At 46.5% G+C, this 21,463-nt stretch overlaps 1 protein-coding gene across 1 annotated transcript in view; it reads left to right on the top strand.

The window, feature by feature from the left end:
- The first annotated feature begins 271 nt into the window (after positions 1-271).
- The window catches only part of THBS4 (thrombospondin 4), a 247,068-nt gene continuing 225,876 nt past the window's right edge, over positions 272-21,463 (top strand). The window contains exon 1 of the mRNA XM_086960723.1: positions 272-492. Within this exon, the coding sequence (XP_086816849.1) occupies positions 405-492 (88 nt within the window). The 5' untranslated portion in view covers positions 272-404. The remainder of the gene's footprint in view (positions 493-21,463) is intronic.

Below are 21,463 nucleotides of genomic sequence, written 5' to 3'. Positions count from 1 at the left end.
TCACCAAAACCCTCAGAAATGATTGGCGCATTCAGGCAAAATGGAGCAGCTGTAACTTGTCAGAGGACGCCTGGGCGAGGAATGTAGCATGTCCCGGACACCAGCTCCAGGCAGGGGACGAGTGCGGTTTCCATGTCACCTCCCCCTCCATGGAGCGGTGAGCTGGTCCGCCAATAACACCCGGTCCACGGAGGTGTTTAACGCTCCGCGCAAGTAGTGCGAGCTGTGACTGGCTCGAGACCCCTCTCTGCACCTCCCTCCAGAGGGGGCACGGCTCGGCACAGCCACAGCTGGGTCTGCCTGCCAGCCTCGTCCCACCGCTCACACCGGGAAGGAAGGGACAGAAAAGGGATCAATCCATCTCTTCACCTTTCACCTGACTGCAGCTCCGGTCTGCAGAGAAGATGCTGCCCGGGAAGGCGGCCTTGTGCTTCCTCTTGCAGTTCCTGCTGCAGTTAACGCCAGTCTTCGAGGCGCTCCCGACGTACCAAGGTAAGAGAGAGGGGTGTGTTTCACGCCCGTGGCTGCTTTAAGGCAGGCTGTGGGTTCCATCTGTGAGAATGTAAATGCATGCATTTAACGCACTTTGTTCGGTTTTATGCTTATAGCCCGGTAGACTGAGCCGAAGAACGAGGGGGAGGCATTCACGATAATTCAGAGAAACAAGTCGACCCTCCGTAATAAGCGCTGCAAAAATAAATAAATAAAATATGATGTTACGTATTACGAGCCCAACTAAAGACGTTGTTTATTTATTCATTTACTTATTTTTTCAATTCGATATTCTATAGCGCGAACTATACCCGAAGGTGTCAGAGCGCTTTACAAAAGAACCAGTTGCGATACATAAGGATTTAGGATTACAGGGACCCTGTACCAAAGACATAGTTTATTAATTGCCGTTTGTGTGTTCTAAATTACGCACAGAGTCCAGCTGCACGCCCGCCTCTGCTGGAATAAGTGCGTGTGTCCTGCTGCTCGGTGCGCCCAGAAGCCTTTGCCTTCGCGCAGTGAGTTTGTATTTACAAACATGTGAGTTCTGCACTGGTGGGGTGTGGAAGGGTGTCACGGAGATCTCCCCATATGGAAAAATATTTAAAAAGCAGATATTTCGGGGTCCTGCTTCAAACGGTGGCAGCGTTGGCTGGTATGAAAGTGTCTGTAGCTTCTTTCCATGTATGTGCGTCACGTGCGCGCTGCATCTCCTCTCCGAGCCCGGGGCGTCCCTGTAGTGGCGCAGCTCTGGCTTTCATTAGAGCAGTCTGCACAAAACCATCGAAAAGTGCCTGCTCAGCAGTTCAGGTCTACTGGCACGTATGGCACTCGCTGGGAACACTTCTTTTCAGACAGTAGCAGCACACACATGATGCTTACACAACTGCTCCCTGCGTGTAGCGGAGCCGGGGCCGATGTACCCCACCGCAGACGTCCACACAAAGTCAGCAGGGCCCCCCTGGTATATTCTTCTATACTCACAGACACAACAAAGAGGCGTGCTTTTAGATGCAGATCACACACCTACCGCCACCCAGGACGCAGACATGGACGCTTACACATTCATTCACATGGACCGACCAACATACAATCGCACATGCGCGCACATCAACACATATCCAGACGCATAAACACAGTTCAACATGCATATATGCAGATATGTATGCAGACAACACACAGAGGCACAGCTTCACATAAACAGCACACATGCACACAGTCACAGACAACACACTTACCGGCACATACACACACAGACAGATGGACTGGGGAGAAGATGGGCTGACAGAAGGCTAGAGAGATGGGTGAGGGACGGGCTGTGCCGGTCTGTGCCGTACACCCTGTCCACAGACCTACAAACATACATGCACCGCACCAGACAGAAATGTGTGTTCAAATTCACATGGGCCAACACACGGACCATCACTCGTGAACCACAGTCCAGCAGATGCACAGGCACCTACGAACACAGGTCAACAGGCATAAAGGTACCCATTCAAACGTACTGAAGTGCACAGACCAACAGGCAGAAAGCATGCTTGTGCCCATCTATATGTACAGAGGCACATCACACACATCCGGGACAGGACGGACTGGACTCCGGGGCTACCTGGCAGTGCTAGAGGCGCTGGACTGACAGGTCAGTGTGGGGGGCAGTTTTTTGTTGGCTGTTCGTATGCCGTTTATATGGCGTGGTGGGTCGGTTTTTACTGTTGATTTCCCGATATTATCACAAACATTTCCTGCAGCAAGCACAACTGCATGCAGTCTCCCACACCTTGGAAAATACCTATGCAGCTCGGCCTTTCTAAGTTCAAAAGTGTCCCGATTGGCAGAATGAGGCCCATTTATTTTACTTACTGATTCACTAATGGGGGACACTTTTATTTTGGTATCCAGACCTATTTCTCTGCCTCAGTCTGACCCTGCACACACAATGCACATACAAGAAGAAAGGTTGGATAGATTACAACTTCAGTATCTTTATCTCTTTATAACTAACATATGGCACATTTAAGGTTACCAGATGACCCCATATCCACTACAAATCATGTGTTCAGGCCTGGACTTTATTTTCATGAATTGTTGTAATCTGTTGTCTACTCTTTGTACAATTAGTTCAATGGAAGCTAATCAAACCGATAACTTAAAGAATGCATTGATGTGTTAAGTGAAAGTCCTGGTCTAAAAGCATGGCGTTTGGCCTATGAGGAGTGATATAATAATAATAATCCACATTTGTAAAGCGCACAATCACCCGTAAGGGTCTCTAGGCTCTGAGGGCCGTCGGGAAGCCATTGCCCAGATTCACATGGTGCTGGGCTATTCTGTCGCCGGTGCCGGGGATCTAACCCCAGATTCCAGAGTCAGTCACCCTAGCCGCTGTGCCACAATTCTTCCATATGGCAACCCTGGTAGCACATTGTGATATACATACATTACATTAACTAGGTTTCATCTTCTACAAAAGTGTCTAAGTAGTGCTGCTAATGTTGACAATTTCACTTGTTTTACTTTTTCTCCGTTGTCTCCTTAGTTGACTTTGGCAACAGCTTAGAAGCAAAAGAAAACTCCCTATAAAAGGATTTTCAAGTAGGCTCTCACTTCAAGCCCATATAACTGGGTGAAATATTGGCTATTTTTAGCTGCCATATACCACTCACTTTTGCACTTTTTAGCCCTTTACAAATTACTTTTTTTATGCAGATCAAAATAAAGGAATGTTTATACTTTCGGATCCAGTAATTGCCTTGTCATCCCTGTGTGTGGAGCAGTAACTAGAATATTGAACTAAGAAAGCGACATACCTCTGGGACATCACTGTGCTTTGCATTTCAAAAATTATTATACCCTGTTTATATTTTTCCCCAGATATTTACAGTCCCATGCAATATAGTATTTGAATGGAACACGAGGGGGCTAAGAGCTGCTTTGAAAGGGATTACTTCCTCCTTTTAGGTAGTGCATCCATACCGGAACAGCCATTTGAGCAGATGTGTGTCCTCAAAATGAATTCATTGAAGACGCCATTTCTTTTTTAGGTATACCACCAATGGAAATAGCTGATGCCATACTAACAAGCTTGAACTTCACAAATCCTAATGACATTTGTGGGGCTCTCGTGATGCACCAAGCCAAAAACCTTTTATTGCCCATCCCAGACCTTAGCCCAGAGGTCAGTCTGTTTTTAGTGGTCGCAAACGGAAAATCAGGCCGTTTGCGACCGCTAAAAAGGGGTGTAGCATGTACAAAGCCTATTCTGCAATTCGGTAACCTATTACCAACATGCACAATAGGATTTGCGAGTCACTCTTAGGAAGGGGCGTGCAAAAATGTCCCTTCCCAATACCGAGTTGCAGGGTAATTTCAAATTGGTGGAAAGCCAGTTGCAAACAGGAAGGGATACCACAGACCTCTGCCTGCCCTTAAAAAGGAAAAATAAAACTTACTTTTTGTTCTTTTAAATGCATCCTGTTTTCCTCTAAGGAAAATGGATTGCATTTGAAAAAAAAATTGCATTATTTAAAAAGCAAACACAGATGTGGTGGTCTGCTGTCTCCAGCAGGCCACCATCCCTGTGAATGTAGTCCATTCCCAATGGGTCGCAAATTATGACCTGCCTCACGAATATTGATGAGGCAGGTCATTTGCGACCCCATTGGGAATTGCTAAATGTATCTGAGACTCGTTAGTACATTCCATTTCACGAGTCCCCCCAAAAATTGCAATTTGTGACCCGCAAAACAGAATGGTCACACATCTTGGGTCACATGTATCATTATTCCAATTAGCGATTACCTAATTGCGATTCTCCGTAAATTGCAATTATGTTAACGATATGCCTAATGTATCAAACTCCATGAGTATCATTTAGCAATTCCTAGTGGGTCGCAAATCGACCTACTTCATGAATATTAATGAGGTAGCTTGCAATTTGCAATCCATTGGAAATTGTTAATATCACAGGGATGGTGGGCGCTGGGTTCAGCTGACCACAATGTTTGTGATTGCTTTTAAATAAAGCTATCTTTTTAAAAAAGTTTTTTAAATGCGGCGCATTTTCCGTTAAGGACAAATATTTGTACTACAATTCACAAAGGGGAAGGGGTCCCTTAGGGACCCCTTCCAATTTACGAAAGGTTACCACCAACTTGAAGAAAATGCGAATGTTTTACGACCGCATTTCAGTCGCAAAACATTCTTAGATACTGCTGCGATTAGGTATTAGGAAGGGACGCCCTAAACACGCCCCTTCCTAACACTGAATCGCAATCCTATTTGCGATTCGGTAATAGCTTACCGAATCGCAAATAGGGTTTGGTACATCAGAAAATGCTCGGGACATTTGCAAGCAAAAAAGCTTCTTACTTCTGGCCCCTTGTCCTCTTCTATGTAGACGCAAACAACCCAGCATGAATGGGTCTCAATTGCATAAATTAAACCAAATCTAAAATGGAATCATGGATATGTCCGGTTGAGAGGGGACGGGGTCTTGCTGCTAGCTTGGTGGCTGTAAAATAAGGAGATCGAATTGCTTGCCCCATCTGCCCCAATAGACTATGTTGCTTAATGCCCAGGGCTCATTTACCTAATCTCCCGAGCTTCTGATCTCTTATTTGCTAACATTGGAGGTGCTTAGAAACGGGCAAATTCCTACTAGTAAATGTTTTGCACAATTAACTTGACATTTACACTCTCCACATATATCTTACATTTCAAACCTCGCACATAACTGTTTATAAATGACGCAGAACAAAGGAAATATGTTGACACTATTAGGGTCAACTATGATAAAAAATTCCAGTTGACCGCTTATGAATGATTTCTACCGGAAGGTTTTGCCACCATGTGTTTTAAATGGCTACTGAATTACTACACAAACATTCTTTTTACACCTGAGAACTGGTTTCCGGAGTCTGTTCGTGTCAATGTTTAAGAAACAAACGTTACCTTGTTGTTTCGTGGGACATGTCTACAAATGCCCGGATACCCCTTTGCCCCAATCGGTTAAGTACGCACATTTTATTGGGAAAGAAAATACTTTTTTTTTTTTTTTTTTGTGTAAACAACTCCAATATAAAAGAGAAAAGGCATATACCTTACACATTGATACACAATTGTAACATCATGTAAAGCAAAATAGTAAGAGTCCCCCAAAAAAAAAATTATGAAAGAAAAATGCAAAAACACAGTATTGCAACATTGTCAGATGCTTGGAGGTACAGCAGGTGAAACGGAAGACAGAAAAGAAGTAAAAAAGGCTGCAATAATAAATGCATTCCAGAATGCAAGAGGCATGAAAGAGGTCGAATAAGGTCAAACATACCCTTCAGTTTGAGGTGGCTGTGGCAGACCAAATTGTGTTAGGGGACCAGATTTTCTCCCCTAGTCTCTTAGACTTCAAGCCCCTAGTGGCATAGATAGCTATCGCGTGGTTATAGACACCCAAGAAGCGAGCTAGCCACATTTGGAAGCTCGGGGGGTCGCTATCTTTCCAGCGAGCGGCAAGTATAATTCGGTAGACAGCAGCTCCAATGAAGAGCATAGCTTCCTCACTAGGATTCAAATTTATTGTACAATCATACCCGAGCATGCAGATGGTGGATGATTCAGGCAAAGCTCGCCCAAAGACCTCCTCCCAGAATTCCCATATCATTTTTTTATAAAGTGTAAGCTTGTCACAGTCATAAAACATATGTAGTAGTGTGGCCGGTCCACACAGGCACCTAGGGCAGTGATCGTTGTTGCTTTTCCCCCATGAGTACAGTTTTGCTGGGGTGTAATAAAGATTGTACATTGTTTTATAGAGTTGTGCTTTTAGACTAGTGGAGAGTAATCATTGTGTTGACAGTGCCAGAACCTTATCAATGTCTATGTCTGGATTTTCAAGCCTATTTGCCCATGATACTTCAGTAGATTCCAAGTCATCTGGAGTTTTTTGATACAGGGAGGTATAGATAGTGCCAATTCTAACGGAGGGCCTAATGATGTCTTCAATAAGAGGTATTTTGTTCCAGCTTATGTGGGGTAACTTAGTGTTTAAGATGTTTCTTATTTGATAAAACTTTAAAAAATCCATGGCAGGTACATTAAACTGGTTCTGAAGGGTAATTAAACTAGCTTTCATATCTGTGCCGAGGAAGTCAAGAAGGGAGATAATGCCCCGTCTTTCCCAGCTAGCGGAGATCATATCATTAACATTTAGAGGAAGCAGAGATGAGTGCCAGAGTGGAGTATAGAGGTTTAGTTTGGGAATTTGCATATGTTTAGTTATCCGTACCCAAGCTTTCCACGCCCCGGTGACAATTTTAAACTTAACTTTTTTTAAATAACTGGGCTCTAGTTGTCTTAAAAGTAGTTGTCTTAAAAGTAATCCTTTATGGCCAAGAGCTAATTCACAGACTGACGGTATTCCCGACTCCTCCCCGTTAAATACAGGGTTGACCAGCGGGGCAAATTGTTGTAGAAAGGCTGCCCAGAAATATAAACATAATTGCGAAATAGCGAGTCCTCCTCTATCAATTGGCAAAGATAAGAATTTAAGCGATCTCCTAATTTTGCCGTATTGCCAAATAAATTTAGAGATCTGGGCATCGAGGATTTTAATGAAGCTGTCTTCAACTAATAAGGGGATTGACCGGAATAGATATAATATCTTGGGAAAAAGAGTCATTTTAACATAATTCCCTCTCCCTATAATAGATAGATGAAGGCTGTTTACTCTTGTTAGATCTTGTTTAATAGAATTGATAAGTGGTTCGTAGTTAATTTTGGTTATATCGTGAATCTCAGCCGATATACAAACCCCTAGATAAGTCGCTTTTTCTGTTCTCCTGACGTCTATGCAATGAATATTATTTGTACATAGTATGACAGTTTTGCCTTTGTTAAGAGAGTAGCCTGAGTGAGATCTGAATTGATGTGTAATTGCCTCAATCTCAGCTAAAGCTAGATTGGGTTCTGGTGTTAAAATTGCTACATCGTCGGCATAGGCTAACATTTTTGTTTCGAATTTTCCTGTCACCACTGGTTTAACTCTGGTGTTGTTGAGGAGTTTTAATATCAAAGGGTTAATGTAAAGGGCAAATAAAATCGGGGAGCAAGGCCAGCCCTGCCTCGTTCCTCTTGAGATGTTAATACTGCCTGATTCATGCCCCATAATTTGGAGTTTAGCCTTGGGATCAATATACATAGCTTTAACTGACTTGATAAAGCTGTGCCCAAAATTATAGTGCTCTAAAATAGCCCACATGAATTCCCATGACACTCTATCAAATGCCTTTTCGGCATCAAGAAGGATCATTGACATCTGGCCGCCGGTTGCTGACATAATATCAAATAATGAAATTGCCCTACGGATATGATCGGTAGTACCTTTCCCTGGAATAAAACCGTGCTGCCATGGGCTAACCAGATGTTCAATGATCCCCCTTAACCGATTAGCCAGAATTTTTGCGTATATTTTTGAATCTGAGTTTATCAGTGAGATCGGGCGGTATGATGACGGGGCTTCAGTGGGCTTCCCCTTTTTGGCAAAGATAATAATATTGGTATCTTTCCAAGATGCAGGAGTTCTTCCATTCCACTGTACCCCTTGAAATAAATCTAGTAGTAGTGGTAAAATAGTTTTGCCTAGAATTTGGTATATTTCCAGCGGAATCTTATCAGGACCTGCCTCTTTCCCCGAGGCTAATTCGGCAAGTGCAAGTTCGAGCTCTGAAATTGATATCTCTTTATCCAAATCGTCTTTTGTGGTATTATCTAGGCTACTGTCTGAACAGGTTAAAAAGTAATTAAAAAATGTCTTAATATCTTCCTTGCTAGAGGCGACATCATCCTGATATAAATTCTGATAGTAGCCTTGAAAGACCTCCACTATATCCTCTATTTGCGTGTATTCAAGGTCATTTATTTTAATAGATGAGTTTGCATTACAGGAGGCCCTTTGTCTTGTATGTAGAGCTAGTTGCTTGCCAACACTTTCCCCATTCTCATAAAGGTTCCTTTGATGAGTTCTAAAATTTTCTGCGGATTTCTGAGCGAGTCCTCTATTCAGATCGCTTTTAAGAATTACGATCTGCCGAAGTAGGTTGGTCCCATCTGTTTTTTGTGCAATTGATGTAGTATGGGTGGTTTCTAAGCTCGCTAGTTCCTTTAGCTTCTTAGTTTATTCCGCGGTTTGCAGCTTTTTGAGTCTAGCTACATAACTAATGGTTTCGCCTCCGGATGCAGCTTTAAAGCAATCCCAGACCACATTTCTGGGAGCACTATAGCGGTTGATATCAAAATACTCCTGAGCCCATTTCCTAATAAAGTTGATATAGTCTCTGTTAACCAATAGTTTCCTATCGAAAGTCCAGGCTGAGGGTTTTCTAATGGTACCGGTTATATTTAACGTGAGAGCCAGGGCGTTGTGGTCAGAGATTAACTTAGGATATTTGATAATAGTTGCTAGACTTGAAATGTCTCTGGTAGTAAATATATAGTCGATTCTGGTGTATTTGTTGTGGGGGTGTGAGAAGAATGTATAGCCTGGTTCTCCTTGATGTTTAAGAGACCAGATATCAACAAGATTATGAGTAGTTATTAGTGACCTCACAGCCCGATATACTCTAGGTTTTCGACCAGAGTATATATGGTTTGTTAGGTCGTTGCTGGTAGAGCTAAATGCAATATTAATCTCTCCAACAAAGATCAGTGGACCAGGCCACCTTGCCAATTCCAAATCTAGACTCTCAAACATAGATGGGTCATCCAGGTTCGAGCTGTACACTGAGCAAAGGGTTAGCCCTAGAGCCAGTTCTACAATAACCCATCTACCATGCTGATCTGCTACTAGGCGTAGAGGCTTCCCTATATGTTTTTTACCTAGTATGGCTACCCCCCGGGTATTGGTCGTTTGGGTTGTGGTTGCCAGAACGTTATACCCTTGAGTATTAAGCAGGCTATGCTTTCCCCAGGGTAGGTGGGTCTCTTGAAGACATATAATGTCAAAAGAATCCCGCTTAATTACCTCAAAGAGCCGCCTACGTTTATCTAGATCATGGGTACTCACAAACTTTCTCTCGGGGGCCAAATTTACACTGTGGTTTGTGTCCGAGGGCCGCACCAGTGGGGGTGGGGTCAGTGGGGGAGGGGGCGGGGCCAGGGCAACAAAAAAAAACTGACCATGAGGTTGATCACTGGTCCCTGCAGCGGACACCTTCGTCCATTGAGCCACCAGACCCGGCATACACACATCTCTCTCTCTCGCTCTCTTTCTCTCTCTGTCTCCCTCCCTCCCTCTCTCTCTCTCTCACTCTCCCTTACTCTGCCCCCCTCCCTCTGTCTCCCTCCCTCTGTCTCCTTTTCCCTCTCTCACTCCCTCACTCTGTCACTCCCTTTCCCTCCCTTCCTTTCTCTCCCTCCCTTTCCCTCTCTCACTCCCTCACTCTGTCTCCCTTTCCCTCTCTCACTCCCTCACTCTGTCTCCCTTTCCCTCTCTCACTCCCTCACTCTGTCTCCCTTTCTCTCCCTCACTCTGTCACTTCCTTTCTCTCCCTCCCTTTCCCACCATCCCTTACCCTCCCCCTCCATTTCCCTCCCCCTCCCTTTCCCTCTCACTCCCTCACTCTGTCTCCCTTTCCCTCCCTCGCTCTGTCTCCCTTTCCCTCCCTTACTCCCTCACTCTGTCACTCCCTTTCCCTCCCTTCCTTTCCCTCCCTCCCTTTCCCTCTCTCACTCCCTCACTCTGTCACTCCATTTTCCTCCCTTCCTTTCTCTCCCTCCCTTTCCTTCTCTCACTCCCTCACCCGGTCTCCCTTTCCCTCCCTCACTCCCTCACTGTCACTCCCTTTCCCTCCCTCCCCCCTCCCTTTCCCTTCCTCCATCCCTTTCCCTCTAACCCTTTTTCTCTCTCACTCCTTCACCCGATCTCCCACCACCACCACTGTGAGGCTGGTGACATTTGAAAGTGGTAGGGCGTAAAAGTTAAGGATGACTTGTTACGAGTAGCAAGCATTCACTAAATGTTCTTTTACATCATTATTTTGAAAAAGTATACCTCCATCAAACCCATATGCACAGAATCACATTGCAACTGGAACACATGACCACTGCCCTGTGCGCTCTGCTGAGAGGCCAGGATTTGATGTCCATCAAGATTTCTGAACATATTTTTCACTATTTGACAGGCACTGTGAGAAACTCGCAGTGCCCTCAGCCTAAGCTCCAGCGCTCTCAAGTGGTGCCACTCAGTTCAAGGTACAAGAGTACAAGAGTAATGTGAGACAGGAAAAATAATGCATGAACAGAATCCTTAAAATAGCTAACACTTTTAGGGAATGCAACTATGCAATATTAACACATACAATGTAAACAGGAACTAAATCACTGACCTGAACGTGCTCAAGTTTCAATTAAATGTTAAAAACTATGCTCACTTTGTCTTCCTTTCTTTCCCTTTTCCTCTGTCATCTCACCCAGCCTCTGTGTCAGCCCGGGCTCGGAGCACACACACACACATAGCTGCACGGAGCCCATTAACAGGTCTTTAAAAGATCATTAGAATGTTAATGAGGCTGTGTTCACCTCTTAGCGCCCCTGCAGCTCCACTCTAACTATGGCAGGAATCACCCGGCAGGCCCCCACAGAGCAGCAGAGTCTCGGAGTCGCGCTGCTGTAACTTAGCTTGCAGACACTCTTTTAAAAAAAAAAAAATATTTAAACACTGGTATGATGTGTACAAGGTCCGCGGGCCGCCAGGGAAGGCTTGCCGGGCCGCCACTGGCCCGCGGGCCGTACTATGAGTACCCCTGATCTAGATCATGCAGCCCTGCTACGTTCCAACTACAGATAGTTATCCTCCCCATAAAGCTAGGTAGTTTAAGCCCTTGCTTACACTAATACTTATAATTGCGTTGTGAAGCGTGTTCTGGTAATTCATTGATTTAATTTGGATTCTTAGGTATGGAGTTGTTTGTGTTTTTTTTCTATCGTCCCCCTTCCCCCCCATCCCCCCCAGCCCTCCCCTGCTCCCTCTTCCCAACCCTCCCTTACCCTCCCCCCTTACTCCCAAAATAAGGCAAAAAGACTCCACTGGAGTCTAACAAGTGATGGGGGTGCAACACACTGTCAGGTCCTAACCAGTATGCTAAAGTAAAAGAGGAAAAAAGAAAACATTTTCAACCAAAATAAAGCTTATAGGAGCTCAATTAAAGAATAAAAGTATATGTCATAGAGCGTGATATTGGGTTCCTATTCTTCCAGGGTGCCTATCTGACTAACTTTATATAGTGACCCAAGCCTAATAAAAAACATTTAAAGACCCGTCAACCCCAGACAAAATCACCATTTAAAAAATGTTTTTTTTAACAGAAATAGCTATACAGATCCGCAATCGCAGAAGATCGGGCTGAAGATGCTCCGTTCATATTGTTATTTCAAGCTATCTAGGTATTCCTGGCCAGCAACCTCGGAGACAAAGAACTTTGTCTGCCCCCCATATATAACTTTGAGCCGCGCCGGATTGTTAAGATATACTGTTGCCTTCTTATCCTGGAAGGGTTTTATTAGTTGGCGCAGTCTCCACCTTCTCTCAACGGTGGTATGACAAAAGTCAGGGCGTGAAAAGTAAGTGATATCTTTGGAGGTGCGCTTAGCTTCGGGCCTGGCCTTCTCAAACACAGCCTGCCTAAGCAAAAAATTGCCGAAATAGACTAAGATAGCCCTCGGGTATGCTCCGGGTTTAGCGGGGGTTTTCAAGGTAAGTGGCATACGATGGGCGCGCTGTATTTCAATATCCCAGTTCCAGTTGGAGAGCTCTGGCAGGGAGTCTCGGAGAAGGTTTATTATAAAGGAACGGGTGTCGTCCCCCTCAGATTTCTCCAGCACACCCAAAATGCGCAGGTTGTTTCTGCGCTGACGATTTTCAAAATCTTCCAGTTTCCATCTAATGTCCCCTATTTGAGCTTTATATGACTCAACCCACTCTTGACAAGCCGCCACTTCAGCCTCGTTAGCTAGGGTTCTTGCCTCAACCTCCGTCAATCGATCCCCAAATGAGCCACAAGTTTTGACCAGTTTCCGCACTACACCTTGTACTTTGCGGAGAGCGGCTTGTGCTCTGCGACCATCCTGCGAAGTTTCTTCGCGATGTGCGGCTATCGCCTGCAAGACCGCGTCTAAAGATGCAGGTGCTGGAATTGTAGGAGCAATTGGAGTTGCTGGGGTTAGCTGCTCGGTATGGGTATGGTCCCAGTCTAGACCTGCCCCATGAGGCTAGTTCCCACGCTTACTGATTTTTTGTTTAGGTTTAACGGTACGTGGTTCTGCGCCAGCATCGGTCAGGCTATCTGATTCATCCGTTAGATATGAGGCTGAGGAGTCCCCCCAGTCTGCTTCGAGCTCTGCCTCATCGGAAAATGAAAAAAAATCGCTAGCTTCCTTATCCTGGTCATTGTGGGCAGCGCTGTCTTTATCTGGGGTACATAAAGTATTAGTTGTTGAGCCCCCTCGGTATTAGATAGGTCTTGATCATGATTTACGCGGGGGGTATGATCGTCGGCTGTATTGCCTAATGGGTTCAACCCTGGGTTCAACCTGCCTTGCTCCTGAGTGCCTAGGCCCGTCTGTAACACTATTGTGGCGCTGGTTGAGCCATAGTCTATGCCAGCGCCGGCTTCAGAAATTGCACAAGAACCGGAGTCTGCCGCTGTTATGGGAGGTGATTCATTACTGTACATCTCGACAATGTTGCTGTCAATACTAAGTATTGTTGAGGGGCTCACCGCTGTGACATCCGGAGTCTGTGTTGAAGACAGGCTGCTTGCTTTGTCTCCACTCCTGGAAGCCTTGGCATCGACATTGGCAGGTTTAGTCTCATGCAGCGCTGTTCGGGCGTCCTGGCTGTTAGGCTGACTCAGAGCCGGGCTGCTCGTAGTGCCGGCTTGTGATGCCTGTCGCTTCCGCCCTTGGCCCGGAAGAGTATTGCGCCCCCGCTGCATGAGTTCAACAACTGACGGCCCTCCGGCGTCTTTCAGTATATCCTTCTTCTTCCGGCTTTTCTAATGAGAAGGATAGACTGGACCGGTTTCATTTTATGACATGTTGTGTTATTGCTATTTGTGAAGGATTTTTTTTTTTTGTGTATCTTATATAGCGCACGGCTACCCCAACGGGGTGTCCCGGCGCTTGCATTGGGAACCCGTCCTGGCTTTTCCCTGTGAGATAACCCCTACTGGGCATCCCCAAGGTGAAAGCCAGGCATCCCGCCGCGGGGGGCCGTAGTGGAGATTAAGCAAGCTATTGCCCAGAGTTGCAGAGTGTGAACCCGTGATTCGAGTAGGCACCGAAGTGAGAATTATCGAGTCCGTGGACACTTGGGCTCAGACCCTGCCGCGTCGGGAATTGAACCCTGGTCCCGGGTCTGACCTCAGCTTCCGGGTATGCCTCCTCTAACCATTGAGCCACACTTCTCCACAACACTGATATGGTCTTGTAGTAGCTCGGTAGTCCAGTGACTTCTCCCATGGATCAGCATTGCCACCACAGGATGAAGTCTGTGTCAGCCTGTGATGATGTGATATGGGTATTGTGATGGGTGGGTGATACCTCTTCTTGGCTAGGGTGCTACGTCTTACCCAATGAGCAGTGGGCGCATGAGTCTGACTTTCAAAGGCGGAGGCCGGTGTGTGGGCATGTGTGTGCGTGTGCATGTGTGTACCTGTATGTGGCAAGTGCTTCCCTGTACTGTGACTTCATAGCATGTCTGAACTTGTCTGATGCATGTTAAGAGCTCTCTCCAACATGTTCTAGTGGATACTGCTCTATGGCTTTTAATAGTTGGAAGAGCAGTTGTAAGCACAGTGATAGTCCAATATGTGATTTATCTGTGTTGTGCTGGATAGGTGCAAGTGGTCTGTTTAATGTGTCTTATTGGAAGTGTCTGTGTGTGAAGCCACATGTATGATAGTCTGGTCTGGTGGCAGGCGTTGGGCATCTTGCATCAGTGTATGTAATGTTGGGCCCTAGGCCCGCATTAGGGTAATGAGGGACACGCAGACACCAGGATAGGGGGCTGGTAAATGGGCCAAGACCACGTGCGCTCCGCACCCTTTATTGACTGGGTCACCTGACTCGTGACACCAGTGGTGGGTGGGTGTAAAGTGTAGGTTGCATCATAAGAACAACTAGACCGTGTCCAGCAGGACACTACATTCCTCCCAAACTTCAATAAAAAATTGAGGAAAGGCAAAGTCCGAACCAGTGGGAGAAAAACATAAATGCAATATTGTAAACTTAGAAGGAGGCTCTTCAGCTGCCTGCTAGATGACGACGGTGGAAACTTGCAGCTGAAACGTTCGTTCTCTTGGGCTCGGCGTCCTGGTTCTTGGTGGGCGTGCTCTTTTGGACTTGCGCCATGGCAGTGTGTTCTTCAGTCCATTGAGATCTTGCTATTGGGGTGACGGCGAACAGGATGACCAGATGGTAGCCTTGAGGGATGTTATCTTCTACTAGTCCGCCTGGTTTCTTCACTGTAGGCAGCTTGGCTTCACATTGCAAAGGAGGGAGTGGTTGAAGGACATCCCTCTCACTGGGACGCCCCTCTCGCGGGTGTTCTCCTGCCACGAGATGTCCAGGAGGCCCTCTTCTTCAGGTTTCCGCGGGGCTGGGTGTTCTCTGCAGCGATGCTCCAACTCCACAGTCAGTCTGGGTGTGAATGGTTGAGGCAATGAGATTACTACCTCACAGTCCGTAGCTCCACCTGGAGGGTGGCTGTTGACTCTTGCCTTTGCGCACAAGTTCCTCTTCTTCCCAGGACGTGCAGGATAGACAGCGGTGGATCCATCTCTCTTGTTGGGACCCTCTGCCACCGGTGTCCCTCAGGCCTTTGCCCCTTGGATACCCACGGGCTGGTGTGGAGTGGTCAGTTCTCCTTCTGCCGGATGTCTGAGCGCTCTCCGCATCCAATCTTCCGCTCAATCCCAAAGGTAGGTGTCACCAATGGTCCAGCCTGTACTCTCCTGTAGTCGGCCGGTCGTCTTGGGATTTGTAAGTAGATGCCTGTTCTGTTCCTAGTGCCATCAATGTTCTCCTGGACATGTGGGTCACTGTACGTGGTGTTGTGGTGTGTGTCACCTCTTCTTTTGGTGGGTGTGTAGACTTGTCACACCTCTCCTCACCTTTCTGGATGCTGTTGTTCTTGATGGCGTCGTGCCACACGACTCCTTTCTTCTTCTCCTTCCTTCATGGCGTTGTGCCCTTCTCCGTTTTCTTTTCTGCGAAGGGGTCTGGTCATCTCGCTGTCCTTGTCTTCCTGACCAGGCTTCTCCAGTCAGCGTGCACTCCGCCTGTTTCCCTCTGGTCTTGTCCTGGCTTTCGGACACTGTCTTCTTCACTTCTGTGACTGGACCGGTCGTTGCGATCTTCTCTCGTGCTCCTAGTTTGTGTATGTGTTACGTCCGTCTCTTCGGGTCCTCTTCCGGACGCTCTCTTGGTCACTCAGTTCACGGACGTCTTCTTCCTTCTGAGCAGACCTCCTGCCAGGTCTCTCCTCGCTGGCGACCATCTTGCTGGTTAGATTCTCCTTTTCTTTCTATGCGATTGTCTGGCTTTGTCTTCCTCTTGACCAGACTGGGTGGTCACCATTCTTTCTTCATAGACGATCTCCATTGCGACTTCATTCTCCTTGTGACCAGACTGGGTGGTGGGTTTTACCTTCTTGCGACCAGACTGGGTGGTCGGCTATACCTTCTTGCGACCAGACTGGGTGGTCGGCTTTACCTTCTTGCGACCAGACTGGGCGGTCGGCTTTACCTTCTTGCGACCAGACTGGGTCGTCGGCTTTACCTTCTTGCAACCAGACTGGGTGGCCGGCTTTACCTTCTTGCGACCAGACTGGGTGTCCGGCTTCATCTTCTTGGCTACCAGACTGGGTGGTCGGCTTCCTCTTCGTGAGTCTTCATGCTGTCCATGACCCTTGGGATCGCCACTTGTTTCCGTTGCAGTGCTTTTGCGTTTGCGCGCTTTTGTCAGCGCTCTTCATGTGCTTTGCTGACTCAGGAGGGTTACGTCACCGCTCCTTGGACTTTCTCTTTTGGGTACGCTCACGTGCGCGCTGACGGTGGGGCTCTTGTCTTCTTGGGGTGTTAACCGTGCCTGGTTTCTTCGCCCCCTCTGGTTGCGTAGTGACCTTGCGTCACGCTTTCATTGCACGTCCTTGTGCATGGAGTACGTTGACTCCTGGCGCGTTCCTGCGCAGTGCCGTGCTGTCCTCTGCTGGGAGTCTGCTTGGCTTATCTGCAGTGTTTCCTGAGTTGTTAAAGGCTTGTTTGTCCCTTTTAGCCTGCAGTTCTGGGAACTGGCCCCTAGGTGGCAGTGTTGGATAGATTAGTTGGCAGTCCACGTCGTTTTGTGCTTTTCTGGAGCTTTCCTCCGTTCCTTTTGATGGAGCTGCCGGTGCTGGGCTCTGTGCTGCGTGGGTGCAGGAGGTGCTGTAGCCACTCTGGCTACACTGGTGTGCTGGGACAGGCCTCGAGGATGCCTGGTAAGTACTTTTATTTTATTTGTACATCTGAGAGGCAGGAGGACACAGGCAATTCCTTTGTGATGCCAGACAGAGAGGTGGGACATCTCTGTGAAATGTTCCTCCTTGTGGGGTTGGCACCCACGTTAGGGACAGTCAGCAATACCGCTTCCGGCTCCCGCGACCCCCGAGGGCATTCTCAGCGCGAGGGCTCACCTCCGACCTACGGGCCTATCTGGCTCGCGGGTAGGCACCGCGTCGGTCTCCACGCTCCCTGGGGGCTCAGTTGCGCCCGACACAGGTGGGCTCCAGTCGGTCCGCTGTGTCTCTGTGCGCTTTCCTCGGCACGGCGGCACTCGGCAGGGCTGGAGAGGTGCGGGGTGGGCTCCCAGTCACCTCCTCCTAGACGTGTAGGCTCGGGGCTAGGCACTTGCTCTGCAGGTCTCTCGGCGGCCGTCGCCGATCGTCGCGGGGGGTTGCCTTCAGGCAGGCATCATTCTCTCCCCCCTCTTCTTGAGCTGTAGCACGTCAGGGTACAGCCACCTCGTCGCCAGTGTAATGTTGGACCCTAGGCCCGCATTAGGGTAATGAGGGACATGCGGACACCAGGATAGTGGGCTGGTAAATGGGCCAAGAGCACGTGCGCTCCGCCCCCTTTATTGACTGGGTCACCTGACTTGTGACACGAGTGGTGGGTGGGTGTAAAGTGTAGGTTGCATCATAAGAACAACTAGACCGTGTCCAGCAGGACACTACAGTGTACAACAAACCTTACCAGCAGGATGGCTTATCTTTGGGGCAGATAACAGTGCTCAAATACATTTGTTGTTGCTCTTAGGGTGCATTTATACATGCTTTACATATATAGTGCTTGATCTCTTGGTGTTATATTGTAGACACTTTATTTAGGAACAAGTATTTTGAAATGTTTCTACCGCATAAGGAAGTGAGACTCACATCTATGCAGGTGGAGTGAAAAGATCTTCATCTCTACCTGGGGCACATGAATATAACATGTTTGCTTAAAACCTAAAAATAATATATTTCCTTGTCTCCCATGCAAACCCCAGGTGCTGACTCATGAAAGTGTGTGCAGGAGTCAAAGGGAGCTGTGTGCTTGTTTATGAACAAACTGCTCTGTCTACGAGACAACAATACGGCCCTCAGGAGTCTTGGGGGGGATTTGACGCAGACAGTTTTATGTCTGACTTAGCTTCATCCCTGTGTCTATTGTTAGATAACACTTGAAACAAGCATTTGCAATGCAATAGGTCTCGCATTAGGAAAGTTTGAGCTATTGGTCTAAATGACAATTTTTTTATTTATGTGTTGGTTTTGAAAATAGCGAAATTAATAGCTTTGTCATTTACAATGCCAATAGTTATAACTTTCGCAAATGTGACACCTATAGCATTTGTAATGCGCATATGTTGTATTTACGTGACTTAGATGTATTGATAATACAAATAACAAGGGCTTTTAATTTTTTAAAATAATTAATTCTTAAATAAAAGTGATTGTAATTTATAATGGCAATAGCTTAAACTTTTGTAAATAACTTTTTGTGAAGATTATGTTCAGTGTATTTTATTGTGACGAAAATCCAAGAACAGAAGTGAAATATTAACATCTTTTTGTGACATTTGTAATAAAGCTTGATACATTGAGAGAACATATTTGAACCAGTTGTTGTTGAATGGTTGCGCAGAGTGATGCTGTGGTGGTGCAGAGTGGTGCTGTGGTGGTGCAGAGTGGTAAAGTTCCTACGGGAGGCTCTAAGTGCTCCCGGTACCAGGAGCTTTTCAGTGCATGGAATCATACCTCCCACATAGTTTACGATGTGGGGATATGATTCCAACATGTTTGATACCAAACATGACAGGGTTCGTTACAGCCAATTTAAAGATGGTCATCACGTAATGATGCATGGCCACTCTATGTATCGTAATCATATACATATTAAATATATCGAATACATCTATACTACTATTATAAAGAGAGAACACAAACCTTTGAGCCAGGTAAACTACAAAAGTAATGCACCAATCACTACACCCAATACACCATTTGAAAGGGGAGATGTGGCAGAAGGACATAGGCTATAGATATGTACACCATGTACATTAAAAAAGCAAAAACGCCAAAAGTGGTAAAGTAGTCCCTTGGGGGCGTGGTCGTGGCCGTGGGCGTCTCAAACAACAAATGTGGGCGTTTACAGGGCTGTGCCAAGTGCAAATAACAAACATAGGCCAAGCGACTTCACAACACACTTACATATGCACACATAGAGCGGGCAGGATTAATCGCATACTACACCAATCACAACGCACTAAAGAAAACACACACACGACTTCGGCTTACCAAAAAAAAAAGTCTTTAACCATTGGCCATTGACCAACGACGTCACAGGGGGGTAAACATGAACAAAAAAAGCCGACATTTCTTAATGGAGAAACGCAATCCACTGCGCATTCACGAGACTTTCCTCACATCTTGCGGACAAGATAAAACGCTTACAATAAGACATACGAATAACGAAAATAACACAACTGCCCATAATTACTTGAGCACTGCCAGGACTTCAGCACACAATTGACAAAACGAAAGGGAAACTTCTTTGAAGGGATACAAAAACAAACACACGGAAAGAGCCTTCGAAAGAAAAAAAAACATTAAACAGGTGACACAACACTTTCCTCACATCTTGCGGACAACATAAAACGCGGAAAACAATACATACGAATTAAAAAAATAACACAAGTGGGCCAAATCAGTTGAACAGGGCCAAGACTTGCACAGACAACTCTTCTGCGGGGCGAGCGGGGGCCCTGAAGCAGTCTTTTGCTACCGGACAACGTCGGGACGGGCTGCTAGTATTATATATATATATATATATATATATATATATATATATATATATATATATATATATATATATATATACACATAAACACTTACAGCCCGGGAGATTCAACTCTGACCGTTGTAGGGGTGTCCTGATCATGCAGGGGCACCTCACACTTAGAACCCAGCACCTGCCCTCAGGATTCAAAGGCGTGCAGTAACCTCAGATATAGGGAAACCAACCTATATCTGCTGTGAGTTGTGCTAGCACCAGCTTATACAGGCTGCAATGGCAGGCCTGTAGTCACAATTTGAGTGGTCTCTCATGGGTGGCACAATACATGCTGAAGCCCATGGGAGACCCCTGGTTTACCAATGCCCTGGGTATCTCAGTACCATATACTAGGGACGTATAAGGGTACACCAGTAGCCAATCTGGGATGTGCCTAATTACTCACCATAACCAATTTAGCACAGAGACTCAGGTCCTGGTTAGCAGGATCCCAGTCAGACTAGTCAATAACAGCTTAGCACCAGGCAAAAAGTGGGGGTAACCTTAAAAGCAGATCGTACTTTCCTACACAGGTGTGCAAGCTGTGACTCCACGGGTTAGTACTCATTCAGTCTCTGGAACTCTGGAGTGACTGGTTATTTTGCCCCTGATTAATACATAAAGTGGGTGCCAGTAGTTTTACATATATATCAAGCAAAAAGGGGGGGACTAGGAGCTAATTCTGGTCTAGTACCCGTGCTCCTTGTGCTAGGCGCAAATCAAAAAGGGGGTGACTGTTCCGAGGCTGGGTGTCTGTTGAGGCGTGCCTGTGGGTAGGTGAAGTACGACGTTGCACCCTACGCATAACTGCTGTACAGGTGTGGGTGTCCACACGTACTAGCCTATGAAGCATCTCTTTACCTCCTACTAGGTTGCGACAGGAGTGGCAAAGCTATTTAATTTGAGCTACATTGTAGCTACACGTAGGTGTGGCGGGCCTTCATCGAGTAGGGTTCTTGACCCCACTACTTTTCACGTTTTTATTCACATTTGGTCCTGATGAAGTGCCATGGATCTCTCTGACCGATCAGGTGCGAAACATGTTGACTTTTAGGTACTAAGGCACCTTACGTCCTTTTGAGTAACTCACGACCTTCGGGTCTTTTAATCTGGTAAGGGAACCAAAACATTAAACTTCACTGACTTTTGGTATCCCTTAGTCAGTTTTATCTTTCAAGCACCCACTCACCACTCACAGAGGACCCTCTTTTCGCACATCCACACTCACCTAACAGCAGTCCATACAAAAGCTCCCAGCTGAAGCGACCCTTCGGGGGACCTGTGGGGCATTGCAGCACCGGCCTGACGAGGAGCAAACGCCCGATGATGAAGCATGAGATCCTTTGGGATGTGTGAGAGCATTATGAGACAAGACTAGTGCTTGCCTCTAGACAGTGAATCCTATACCTCGAACATCCCCTTCCTTTTTTAGGTCTCGCCTAGCGTTGCAGCGCGCATGCGGTGCTCGCTCTGGCGAGATATATTGTACATGAGGAGATTTAAGAAGTGGACTTGAAGGCCCGCCCATCATTTTCATTGGGTCGCGTCAGCGTTTATACTAAACTATGGCT

This window comes from Lissotriton vulgaris, chromosome 3_1, assembly GCF_964263255.1.
Source record: "Lissotriton vulgaris chromosome 3_1, aLisVul1.2, whole genome shotgun sequence".
Classification (NCBI taxonomy): domain Eukaryota; kingdom Metazoa; phylum Chordata; class Amphibia; order Caudata; family Salamandridae; genus Lissotriton; species Lissotriton vulgaris.
The sequence above is the reverse complement of the archived record's forward strand: the minus strand, read 5'-3'. Positions and strand labels throughout refer to the sequence as shown.